Source organism: Paralichthys olivaceus, chromosome 7 (genome assembly GCF_024713975.1).
Source record: "Paralichthys olivaceus isolate ysfri-2021 chromosome 7, ASM2471397v2, whole genome shotgun sequence".
Classification (NCBI taxonomy): domain Eukaryota; kingdom Metazoa; phylum Chordata; class Actinopteri; order Pleuronectiformes; family Paralichthyidae; genus Paralichthys; species Paralichthys olivaceus.
In genome coordinates, this window is record NC_091099.1 from 18,390,207 (window position 1) to 18,403,713 (window position 13,507).

A 13,507-nucleotide genomic window follows, 5' to 3' on the forward strand; every position below is an offset into this window, starting at 1 on the left:
TTTGCACGCCTTTCAGAGGAGGATTCACATCTCGGTCTTGGGAGACTATTTTGGCCGTCCGCCTGCTGTCACTGTGTATTTTAAGGCCCCCGCTGAGCCTGGATGGCCATGGCTCTGCTAAGTGTAGCAGCATTCAAGGTTCATTTCACGCCACTGGAAATGCGCGGTATCGCACAGCGGCCCTCGCCCTATCAAAGAGCTGCTCTTTGGCTGCTGGTGCTGCACCTCGCGTGTGTCTCTGCATCTTTAATTGATGGACTTTTATGTGCGTTTGCGTGGATGCATGAAAACGATGTGAGAGATATGTTGCTGTGGTGACAGGTGTGCCTACATTCTCAAACATGAGTACATGCGTGTGTACACATGTATCCATACCTGTATCCTCTAATGTTGTGTGTTTGTGTGAGCTCTGCTGCTGCGACGGGCAGCATGTTCCCAAATATGTTTGTGTCTGCTTGTGTCAACATATAAGTGCAGACAGCGAGAGCGGGAGTGAAGCCTAGCGAACCCATTTTCAGCCGACTGTGCTTCCCCACCACCACCGCTGCCTCTCAGCTGAGCAGTGATTTTCAAGCTTCTCTGTAATGGTTTTCTGTAAGAAATCCAGAAATCAGCCCTTGGGTACTGGGCATCTGGACAGCGTTACAATGGCGGGGAGAGGAGGAAGGAAATGGCATCGCTGTTTTCTTCTCAGACCATAAATCTGTCAGAGTGCAGCCAAGTTACATTAGCCACGAGTACGGCTGATCTTTGGAAGCAACAAACAGTGTGTGTGTGTGGGGTGGGATGTGGGGGGGAGAATATGATTTGTGAGTCACTGAACAGAAGGGGTGACACTGGTGTGGGTGTGCGTTGAAGCTGAGTGTGGGTGAGACGAGGCCATGCGGCAGAATGTAAAGCATGACATTAGCATTTAATATGCATAGAGCTGTAAAGTGAGAGGGGCGTCACAGGTAGAAGGATTTATTGCTTGTGTCAAGTTGATTGGGGAACACTTCTGGAATGCTTCCCCGCTGATGGAACAGCCACACTGTGTAAACCTATTAAAGATACACACGGAAGAGGGGGGGGGGCAGCATGTGCGTGTTACTGTGAAAAAGTACACAATGTTATTTTTGTTTAGTGTGAGAAATAGGAGTGCACGCAGAGGACACTCAAAGCCACAGAAACACACAGGCAGCAAATACTCATCAATCAAGAAACGTACACACACACACACACAGATGGTACACACTGTTACACCCTCCCACTCTTAAGACACAAACCTCCTGTTCTCTTAACCTTCACTGAAATGTATAACTCCATCACAGCAGACAAAAATTGCAGAGGGTCTTTTGAATTCTTTCAAAAATGGCACTAATCATCCTCTCTCCTTTCTTCTGCTACGAGATGAAAACCAATCTTCTCTGCAGCCTTTCCTATTCACCTCCTCATCACTCTGGCCACAAAACTTCTCTCCTTGACTTTCTTTACAGAACACATCTCTCTATTTGAGAGCATTTCCATGGAGACCGGCATATTTGTTGCATTTCTTTGTGGTACTTCAATGGACGCTCATGTTTTGGCTCTTGCTGTAAAATGGCTCAGGATGAAAGTGTTGATTAGAATTCCTGATATGTTCCCCTATACTCACCAGGCACTGACACTGCTGGCAGTTCTCCACCCACGTGTCCCCGCTGCCGTAGGTGAGCAGGCCGTTCTGGTGCAGACACTGGCTGCTCAGGCGAGGGTCACACTCGGGGCAGCAGAACAGGTCGGCGTTGGGGTTGTCGCAGTCGCAGACCATCCTGCGGCACATGACTTGGCCGGCCTGGGCGCAAGGCACAAACACGCACCATCAAGTGAGCAAAAAAATGAAACATCACAGGGCTGCAGAGTCGTGTGCACATATTCATATACATGCACAGACAGGGCCATTTGTTTAATGGGATCATTAAAAATGCATGTTGATCGTAAATATTGTAATAAAGGCTGTGTCGCTCTTCCTAGAGCAACTGCTGTGAAGCTGATTCGGTCTCAGCTAGAACTACGGCTAAAACACACAACAGCACTTCTCCTTCCTGGTCGTCAGTGTGGTGTGTGAGGAAGAATTACTTGGCTGTCTTGTTGTTGTCTCAGTGATTTAAGGAGCTTTTCACATGTGAGAACTGCTGCAGGTCATTTCTTCAAGCAAAAATGCCCCAAATTCTTTGGAGTATTTACTGATTTTCTTGGTCTGTGATATTAAACCAACTTATCTTTATGTTTTCGAGCCATGGGCAGAGAAAATAAAATATCTCAATACACCAGTCTGGCCTTTGAGAAACTGCGATGGGGATTCTTTACCTTTCTCTGACAGGATCATCTGCAGGCCCACAGACACTGTAGATCCTAGATAGAGTGGGTAAATTATGAATATAGGAACAGGTTCTATTTGTTACCTTTATATCGATTCTCTTTTAGGTGTTATTTACAAACAGGAAGAGCAAGTTTTGTTTGTAGATGTATCGCAGGTCGTTTCTTGTTACTGTCAGAAGTCTGACACAAAACTGCACTAAACACTTTAAACTCCCATAGTCAGTGTAATCTCAATCTGTCCATGTGCAACCTTTTTACATAAATCCTGTTTACATTGACTCCATTGATTTATTTACCACTAGAGTTCTGATCCTATGACATACTCTGAGTTTTTAGTCTGTCACAGTTTTGCTGCCGTATTTTAAGGACACTTAAGGTCACATCTCAATGAAACTATCCTGCTTTAATAAAGGTTCAATAAAAGAATGTTTACTAAAAATCAATGTTATGATCAGAGCCGATTATACATATTGACCTAACATAGAGCAGTCTGCAGTAAATCAAAATGAGTACGTACAAACAAAATATTTAAAAAACACATTTAAAACTTCTGTTTTTTTGTTGTGCATAGTTTTTTCTTTACTGTCCCCAACGATCTGCAGATCTTCCTGCAAATCACCTAAATGTATTTACTTTTTTTTTTAATTATCAACCTCCACTACCAAATGCACTTATGTGGTTGACCCCGCCCTCCTGCTGCTCCCCGCAGACTGAAACACTGAAGTCTAACATGATGTCAGTGTGGACAACACCCAGTCTTTGTCTTCTCTCTGAGGTTTGACCTTGGTTTCCCCTGTAACTTTGTTGCTGCAGTCCATCTGATACCCAGCTGTGCCTCTGCCCACCGTCAAAACAATAACATGTTTACTCCTCCGCTCCTTCAGCTGCTCAATACCACTAATTTTGACAGGCAGCTCTTCAATCTCTCCAATCAATTAATATGACTCATTTAATTAGGGAGCCATTTCTGCCCTGGTCCTTTGTAATCAAATGAATAATTTGCCGCTTGATCATTCACTACTGCCACTAATCCACTATAATCACCTTCCACTGCTGCCAGACACTCAGTATTAGGTTGAGTGAAATGCTAAAATGCCGAGTGTGACTGGTCCGTGACCTGATGTTCATGAGGGTAGATTGGGACGATGGATTGAGTTTTCTATACCGAATGTTTCCAGAAACTCGGCATCAAAAATCAATCAAAACGACTACGTCAAAAGCATGAGTCACTGTGGTGGACCTCTAAACATACTGTGTATGGTCAATGAGGGAATTGAGGATGTAATTGAAAAATATTCATGATGTTGTTCCACTGTATTTGTATTCCATGTCGTTTCAGCCTGTTTTAGCCCTTTGTCTGTTTGTTCATCACCTCAAAGAGACAATACATGAACTTGGGTTGTAGTGAGCTTAATTTCCAGCTCAACACATTTGCGTTCACAGCTCCTCTGGCTTGATGTGTACAAAGGTTCATGTTTGCAGTGCATATCTAAAGGCAGATATAACAGATATACTTCACAACTACTGGTGTATTAAAAAATAGATAAGGGATGAAAACTGGAAAAGTCCATTTGTTTGTTTGTTGTTTGATTTGTTTGTTTGCAGGATTTTGCAAAAACTACCAAACAGATTTCCACGAAACTGAAAGGATGGGACATGGGCCAAGAGGGATCCCATTAAATTTGAACTAGATTTTCCAGGAAATAATTCATGGGAAAAGAATCTGGCATATTAGGGGACTGATACCTGATGAGTGTGTGCAATTTGGTGAGGATCAAAATGAGAATCTGCATCTAGCAGATAATGTGGTTTCATGAGGGGACTATTTGCTCTTGTGGAGGTACACGCTCTACTCAGTAGTGTGGATTAAATTTGTTGGGCACTGCTTGTAATGTATGTTATTTCTCACTTGTGTCAGATCCCAGTCATGACAGAAATTGGGGGAGCTAGATTTATGAATCGTAACTCTTTGTGTAATAAAATGTGTGATTTCACACATTTCAATGTATAATTGTTGACATATTATTAACTGAAAGTTTATTTGGTTTAAGACCCAATTTGCTGTTTAAATTAGCTGAGCTGGCACTGTACCATAGAGCAGCTTTACAGGGGGACCACACAGTTGGCAATAATAGTGCTCTGGTGGTTTGGCACTGTGATCGCTATCCCATTGCAAATATTTCACCTATTGTGAAAATAAAAGATTTATAAGTGCAGCTTTAAGAACATGTATATACTTAATGGTGTATCATGACCTCGTGTTCTGAATGAATGAAACATTAAAGTAGAAATACTGGATTTGGGACTTCACTGTGAAAATCCTCTTAAATGTCAACTAGATGCAAATTTACACATCAAAGTGTCCTAATCTGACATTATTATGTATTTATCCAGAGTTAGTGAATCCAGTGATTGTCACAAATTCAATAAAATGTTGGTTTCATGCATCATCTACTTGAACACTGTGCAACAGTATTCCTCAAATGTCAGCGACTGCTTAAAGAGGAACAGTGTGTTGACGAGACAAGCAGTAACAGGTTTAAAACTGCATTGTTGCTCTTAGGCTGAGAGAGAACACACAAAAGGAGAAAAAATAAAATGACCAGTTGGGTGCACATACAGTAACACAACATTGTTACTTGAAAAAAAAGCGTAGAGCACAATTTCTCTGTTCCAATTTATTCTTTGTTTATTTTTTTATCATATCCAGCTCTCTGCCTGTTTCAGCTAACCCGTCCCCCACTGCTTTGTTTTCTCTCTCAGCTTTTCTTTGTCTCTATGTCCACCTCCCTCTGTTTCTCACCTGACAGGAGCACACGGAGCACCTATCGCTGTCCAGCACCCAGATCTGCCCACTGTGCTTAACCTTGTTGTCATGGATACAGTCGCCGGTGCAGTTGTGCCCGTGGGGGCACCGGCAGTCGTAGCCTCCGTCCAAGTTGAAGCACACTGTGTCGTTGGCACAGGTGTTCCTCCCAGTCTTGCATTCATTAATGTCTGTGGAGAGCGCAGAAGAAGATGACATCACACATACGCTCGGCACAAAAAACAGTTTTGAAGCTCGACTCGTGTTGATTTTTATTATGTTTAATAAGTCTGGTGATGTTGCTCTGGTAACAAACACACAAGGTAAAAAAACGTGTTCCGTCGCAATATGGTTACAAACTCAACACGTTTCAATGAGATGACATGTTTTGTTTTTTGACCCGCGCTGTGCACTCTCAAGCTGCTCAACACGGCAGCGTCCCCAGGCTTCAAATGTGACTGTAAAATGTAGCAACGCAACATTTTCCACATCTAAAGGAAACCACCACAGTAAGCAGCTGTAATGTAACCCAGAAACCCACTTTTGGTCAAATTATAACTTTGCTTTGTGAGACGCAGACAGGTTCAGTTTTTTGAGGATGCCTTTAACATGCACCCCCCCCCCCCGCCTCCTGCAGCTCAAACTGACAGCCAGGATGAGGTCAACGAGTAGAGCATCGCTAGCACTATTGTTACAGGCGAGGCTTCAATGTTAGTGTAGATTGGTGGTTTCCGTTTTGACAACTGACACTTCTCCTGACAGGCTGCATCTGAGAGAATGATACAGAAAATGAACAGGCAGCGAAAAGAAAACTGACATTTTGGGGAGAAAAACGCACTGATAATGACGTACCTATCCAATCATACCAGTCCGTACACAAGTGCAAGAAAACATCAGAGGTGTACATTTGTGATGCAGGGTGACTCACACATTTAGAAGTTTTGGTCAATTAAAATGTGCTGTTTTTAGTGTTTTTAATTTGGTTGAAAGAAATTACAAATAAAAAAGATAAGACACATTTAAATGCGTGAACATGAACATTTTGTACGACAGAGCATTAGAAAAAAGATCTGGGACTTAATTAAGTCACCAGTTATAATTTAAGGCTGTTGTCATGTTACAGCAGGAATATTAGAGGATCAGCCGGTTGCTCAAGTTATACTTTAATATATATTTCACGGAAGACCTCCTTTTGTGGAGGAGGAAACGTTTGGTAGTGGTGACTAGAAGGTGATCATTGGTTACATTTGCATGATATTCAAAGAAGTTTCAGATTGGTTCAAGATTTTCTGTGAAGTGAAACTCCAGCGAGCACCGGATCTCCCTGCTGCTTTTTCCATTTTCCACTTTATTCTCGTAATAGTCTATAATTACTTTTTGTGTAGTTAAATTATGACTTTATTCTCATATTACTTTTTTCCATTAAGCTTTATTCTCATAATAAAACGACTTTTTTCGCAACTTTTTTCATAATAGGCCTACTCGTGGTATTATGAATTTTTCTTGTTAAACTACAAATCTATTCTCGTAATATTACGACTTTCTTTTCAACTATGACTTTCTTTTTTTTTATGAAAAATGTTTGTCACAATATGACTTTTACCACTGAAATTGTTCTACATGTGATCTGTGTTAAAAAAATTGATTCCCCTGAATCAAAGTTGCTATCTCAAAATCTGAGGACAAGTCAAAGTTTTTTTCTCCACTAGACATGACATATTTGTGTAAAATAAAGGTGGGCCACTGACCTACACACGATTCCCCACTGGCAGAAAACAAGCCGTTGTCATGGTAGCCATCGCGGCACTCACAGTGGTACCAGCCGGGCAAGTTGACACAAGTAGATTTGCTATCACACTCCACAAAGCCGTCCGCACACTCATCAATATCTGAGGAGAGGATGGGAGAGGAGAGAAGAGGAGAGGAGAGGAGAGAAGAGAAGAGAAGAGAAGAGAAGAGAAGAGAAGAGAAGAGAAGAGAAGAGAAGAGAAGAGAAGAGAAGAGAAGAAAAGAGAAGAAAGGCGAAGAAAGGAGAAGAGAAGAAAAGAGAAGAGAAGAAAATAGAAGAGAAGCACATTCAATCAGGATCATGTTGTTCTCAAGAAATATGCTCTTGCTCCATTCTTGCCTGGTAGGCATTTGCAATTGACTGATTCATAATTGATAAAACAATGTGTCTGGCATCACAGTGAATCCAGTCCATGGGTTTTATTGATCAAGCAAGGCTGCATGGCCAGAGAGACGGACAAGTGCACCAATGAAAGATAACAGGGAATGAATGAAACTAATATAACAAGCCTATTCTCAGAAGCCACACATGTAACAGGCTTTTGTTTTTGAAATCCTACACAGTCTCTTCCTCTGACACATGCAGGCACACAAATACTGTGTGCTCGCTTTTTATTTTGCTTGATCGTAAGGAGTTTCTCAGATGTGAGGTGTGAAGAAGCTCAGTCAAAGGGTCTGAAACTTCTTCTATCCTGGCCGGGGGTGGCTGTCAATAGGTGGAGCTGATGTTTGTATTCACACAGCTGCACTCAGAAACAATCCCTGACTCTGCCTCCTTCCTCAGCGCTTGTCTTCGATTACACGCCCCGACTTCCCCCTCTGTGAATTTTTATTTTTTCCTCCTGCACGATTCTCTTCGTCTCCTTTTATCTGCATTTCCTTTCTGTTTCCAACTGGCCAACGTTCAGCCCTTTTCATGTCGACAAGCAACCCTGCAACTTTCCTACAGACATCAGCCAAGAACAATACATTGTAATTTTCAACAATGAGCATAATATGCCCATGAGAGACAGATAGCTCTGATATTTCAGCTTATATTTAATTAAACCAAGGGCTGTGCCCACATGAGAGAGGGTATAAATCCTGTTATTACACAGTAGGGCTAAATATGTTGGGCCCAGACATGCACAGTGATTAAATGTGTCTGCGTACAGCCAATGATGGCGCATGATGCATGATGCTCTGCTCTCATTATGAAAATGGCAGTGTGCCGTGTCTGACCTTCTCTACGACTGCCTGAAACAGTATCCCCCACAGAGAGACAGGCAGACGGGCTCATGGTCCCCCACCGCCCAGGCAGTAATGGGATTAAGATCTATTGGCTAATGAGCCCTCAGCCTTTTAATAGAATTTCTGCAGCAGATTAAGCGTTGATCAAATGTCCCGCAGATTAGGGCCTTATCTGTTTAAAAATTACCCGCATTAGTCTGAGGTTTGCTAAAAAAAAATGAACAAATTTTTTTTTCTGTTTCCCACTGATCTGGTTCAAAAAACTCCCTCTGTTGGTGTGTTAGACTTCTCATTTAAGTGGCTTCACACTTGGGATGTGTATTGTAAATTCCCTGAGAAGGTGCAGAGCTGAGTCTTGATACATTCAATATTATAGAATTTGAATGAACTGGCAAATAGCTCTCTGTAGCTTTCAGTTTTTTTGTGCGTCCTCGGATAAAATACAGCAGTGGTCGGCAACTGGGTCAAACCGCAGGTCAAAGTCTGCACCAGATAATTCTAATAATTCAATTTTATCTATTTCAACGAATCGGATTGACAGACGCAGGCGGACCGACAAGCGACCGCTGCTGATCTCTGTCATGTCATCATCATTCATAGAATCCCTTTGTCTTCAGCAAATTCATAACTTCAGTATATTGTAGAACTGTTTGACAAGGAAAGAAGTAGATCCGGTGCATTAACACAGACCAAGAGAACCATCCATTCCACAGAGACAGGTTTAGAGCAGACACTGCGCTTTTTTATCTAATTACATTAGTTTGGTGAGAGCAGAGCATCTCATTTCCCTCCTTAAAGACAGCAACTGCAGGTTAAAAGGACACATGAATCTATAGCTAATGTCGAAATGTCCTATCTTTGAAAATCAAAATACGTTCTCCTGACTACTGACGAGAAATATCCAATGCTCTTGGTTACCTGTGAATGTCAGTGTGATAAAAGCACGGGGGGCTTTTAAGGGGCAAAGCCGCAGGAGGTGTCTTGCCAGTATATTAAAAAATCAAGTAGAATTAGTTTGAATCATATTTCTCTACCAAATGAGGCTGTACGAGACTGTTCAAAGTACAACTGAGCAGTCAGATACTATTTATAACAGACACCAATGGTGAAGCAAGTCTAAAAATATGCAAATGGGTTATTTTCAGACAGTTTCATTCAGGCGTTTTAAAAACTCCACTGTCTGGCTACAACAACAGAGGGTTACACCCTCAACTAAAGATTTGTCATTTTCTTGTTTTTTAATCTGAGCCAAACCTGTCAGCCGCAATTATGGCATGATGCTTCTCAGGCTGCTGTCAAGTCAACTTTTTAAAAGCGCTGCTGTGTTTGAGGGCCGTGAAACTCGCTGTTGTCGCAACTCAATGAGATTGAATGTGTGAGGTACGGCAAAGATACAGCGCGCTCACAAAAGGTCTCCCCCCTTCTCTTTTATCATCCCGCGTAAATGATAATAGAAAATCATTGTAATTAAGTCATCATAAATGACAATCAGACAAGACCGCCGCTTGAAAGCTCTGTCTCGACTGAATCGGGAGGCTTTTTCTTTTGTTGAATCGTAGATGTGAATAGTGCAGCACTGTCGCTTGTTAAATCATGTCATGTTTTCCCTCAATCCGCTCTAGCAAAAAAAGAAGAGAGATGACACAAACAAAATAAAACCCATCTTTGTGAATCTCTCTTGGAGAGGTCAAGGCCACAGGGGAAGAGTTATTTTGAATTACCTTCAGAGGTGACTGAAAGACATGGTGGCTGACAGAGAACTACCCACACAAAGAGAGGAGGATGTGGATGGGCATAATAGATAAGAGACAGAGGTGAAGGAGGAGACGAGGAGGAGTGGAAGGAAGAGGAGGAGAAAGAGCGACATTGGGACAGTTTTCCTACTCGTTATCCTGAGTGGCAGCCAGGAAACAAGAGCTCTATTAAGGCAGCTCTCAGAAGACAAAGTAAAGAACAAGTGGACTGTTTTTTCCTCTGCAGCATCCTGGGCTTGTTAAGCCGCTGTGCACCCCCTCCGTTCTTTCTTCATCCTCTGCCTTTTCAATTCACCTGTCGATCTGTGATCCAAATCTGTGATGCCTCCCTCATCAACTCCCCACCATCCCTGCAGTTTCCTCTTTCTTTGGGCAGAGTTTAGCCAACCCTGCCCTCATCTTCTTCATCCCTCAACCCTCCTGTTCCTCTCAACCTTTCCCCATTGTTCCGATCCTAGGCAGGTGCAGTTATCTGCTTTAACTCACTCGTCCCTTTTTCCTTCCTTCCTTCCCTGTCCATTTCCTCCCCCTTCTTTTTATTTTACCTTCCTTGACTGACGGGTAGCCCCAGGGGTTGGCATACAGTTCTGCTGCGTTGCATTACTCAGTGCAGAACCAGCTCCTGCTGCCACACGTACATTCACCGGTACAATAACCTAATTCAAACTGATTTCCATTTCCGTAGAGGTCTACCTGATAATCCTGACTGGCTGCAGCGGGAGGAGTTACTCAGAAAACATCTCTGGATTTCAACTGAGCGTCCCTCCTGCTCTCCAGTCAGATAGCATTTGAAGATAAGTGAATTTCAAAATGAGTGGAATTAGTCATGTCAGATCACATTTACAGTGACGGTTGAGAGAAAAGGCTGCAGTCAATAATAGTGTATACATAGCTTTTATAGGCTATGGAAATGGATTGTGGATCCCTGTTCTTTTTAATGTACATTAAAGTGTAATTGAGTGATTGTCACTGGTCCTCAGTCTTCATTAAGGGAAAGTATGGACTTGAATAATCAATCAGTCACCTGAGGCAAATTGAGTTACACACCGGGTTCCTGATGATGAAACAGACACCGAAACGCAAATCCATATTTGCAAGCACTTGAACGGGAGAGTGGATGAGCACTTGTGGCAAATTGGAAATGAGCCTAGTGAACAATCGGTAGCTGCAAGCGCGCACAGATTGCTATTGCTCCGTATCACTTAGCTGTAGCTAATTCCTCCAAGTGAAATCAGAATTTGACAGCTGCTTTTTGCAGTCAACACACGCGTGAATGTGAATTTCAGAATGATTATTTTACTTTTGAAAGCAAGAAAGAAAAAGGTTTCTATAGAGAGAAATGCTGCTTTAACCTCGGAGTGGGAGGATGGATGTATGTGTTTGACTGACAGCTGAGCCAACAGGGGAAATGAGACACAGTATAAACAAACCTCTGCTGGAAACAGCTACTTCACCTTGTAGCTATAGAGCCAAGGAGCTGTGTTAGCAGAAGCAGTAAAAGCCTCACTAATCAATACATTTACATATATATTGATATATTTAGATTTATTAAATATAAAAGTTTTTTAATGTAATATAAAAGCTTCACTTATTGTAACAAATGTCCTGCTCTTCCACACCACCATTTTACTGTTTTGGTCAGGCAAGGATCCAGGGGCAAGGCCTGGGGGCACTGGCCCAAGCTGAAATCTCATTGGACCTCTGAAGTGCCCCTGTCCTGTCAGTAGCCTTTTAAAAAACTAGTCACTTACTAAGAATGAATACGACACTGTGTTGTGAATTTCATTCTCTAAGCTTTTTGAAGTATACAAGTGGTTGGACAAGGAATTACTTAAATTTGCAACTCACAGAATCAGGAATTATGCACAGATGTCCTAAATCCACCCCTGGTTTCGATTCACCCTCATTGATCCTATGTCAACCACAGCCACTGCTGCTGTTCTAAGTGAGAAGGTGGTAAAAACCAAATCAGCAGCCCTGGTCTGACATGGTTTTAAGTAACATCTCTTGAGTGATCTCACCACAAATGGACAGCTCTGAGAGCATCAGTTCACAACAGGCATTAAAATGCATCACCACACGTGTCTCCAGTGACCGCTTGTAATCAGTTCTCACTTCCCTGCTCTACAGCAATGTAAATCATTTCTGCTCACAAACACCAAATGATGTTGTTTTTGGCCTGTCTGACATTCAGATGTGTTGTCTATCTAATGTGTCTTTACGAGAGAGTGTTATAGAAACTGGTGACAGGAGCAGCTGAGCAGATCAATGCTCAGCACGCAGCTCTACAAAATAAGATTTTCCTCTGTAATGGTTACCATCTCAAGTAGTAAATAAGAAAATCAATACGTGGTGGTCACTGTTTGGGAAACAATGAGAAATGCACAAATACTTTTGGTTTCTTCAGGACGCATTTGAGTTCACACAAATGTGGCTACTTGTGATCCTGACCACCTCTGAGTGTGGTCCGAGTGATCAGACATCTAATGCCTCTTCAATGCATCTTTGCATTCAGATCTGATCCTAGAGCATTCAGATCTAACCTTAGCTGACTGGAGGTACTCTCCAACCAATTGCTTAGTCAACTGCAAATTAATTTACTAAATTTGACTAGACTTTGTATTAGCCTAAATTATTTTTCAAATACACAAATAGCAACTTTTAACTGCAAATTAAAGAATTTCAACTTAGTTATTAGACTCGATATACACAATTAAGATATTTCTGGTATGTTCACACTAAAAATCTCAAGCATCCTAACAGACATGGTAGACGACCATTTTTAGATGATGTGCCATGTTGGTTGTTGAGCTGTGATATATAAACTGATGTTTACAAAGGTTACCTTTTTCTTTGTGGCCATTTCCAGAAAAATGCTTCTGCTCAGACTAATTCTCTTACATGATGTCATTTCATTTGGAACCAACTCAGAGTAAACATTAAGTAAACATCAAATATATTAGACCTACAGCAGCAAACCGAACAGATTTCACAGGTAGTCTGTTGTCTCTGCTGGAAAGTTATTGATTCAGTGCTTTCCTCCTTCAGAAACAGAGTTGGTCCAAGACGAGAGTCTATTGATCAACCAAACGATCAGTCGAGCGGCGGACTAAAGCTGTTGAATCTGTATGTGGACATACAACTTCAAAATGTGGCAATAGGTCAAAGTTGTGTTTACAGCCTATTGAGGTGGACCAGTTAAAACAGGTTTAACCATAAACACTACTGCATTTGACAGTTTTTAAGGAGTTCAGTGTGACAGAGCAAACCAGCTCATTAGCTAAGCATGATTAAAACTGCAGGTGGATGTTTGGTTGCTCAGCGAGCCAAGACGCAACACAAGATATATTGCCTAGATGATAAAGACTCTAGAAAGCTAATGTGTGTTCTGGTTCTGTGGCTCTTAATGTGTAACAGGCTGTTGGTCTGTGTCTCTGTCAGTCAATGATAGAACCGAGACAGTCCCTGCTTTATGTTGTTTATGTGGACCCCGAGTGCAGCAGTTCTATAATAACACCATGATTTTCACTTTTGAATACAGATGTTTCCTCAAAATAGAGCAGATCTGTTTGCTTCAGCAGAGAAAACCATT

At 41.9% G+C, this 13,507-nt stretch overlaps 1 protein-coding gene across 2 annotated transcripts in view; it reads right to left on the bottom strand.

Moving 5' to 3' along the window:
- The window catches only part of nell2a (neural EGFL like 2a), an 82,716-nt gene that overhangs the window by 4,599 nt on the left and 64,610 nt on the right, over positions 1 to 13,507 (bottom strand). The window contains exons 16-18 of one of the 2 annotated variants that reach the window (XM_069528730.1): positions 6,892 to 7,032; positions 5,141 to 5,334; positions 1,634 to 1,810 (exon numbers count right to left, since the gene is read on the bottom strand). In XM_069528730.1, the coding sequence (XP_069384831.1) occupies positions 1,634 to 1,810; positions 5,141 to 5,334; positions 6,892 to 7,032 (512 nt within the window). The remainder of the gene's footprint in view (positions 1 to 1,633; positions 1,811 to 5,140; positions 5,335 to 6,891; positions 7,033 to 13,507) is intronic. The other variant, XM_069528731.1, reaches the window with a different exon arrangement.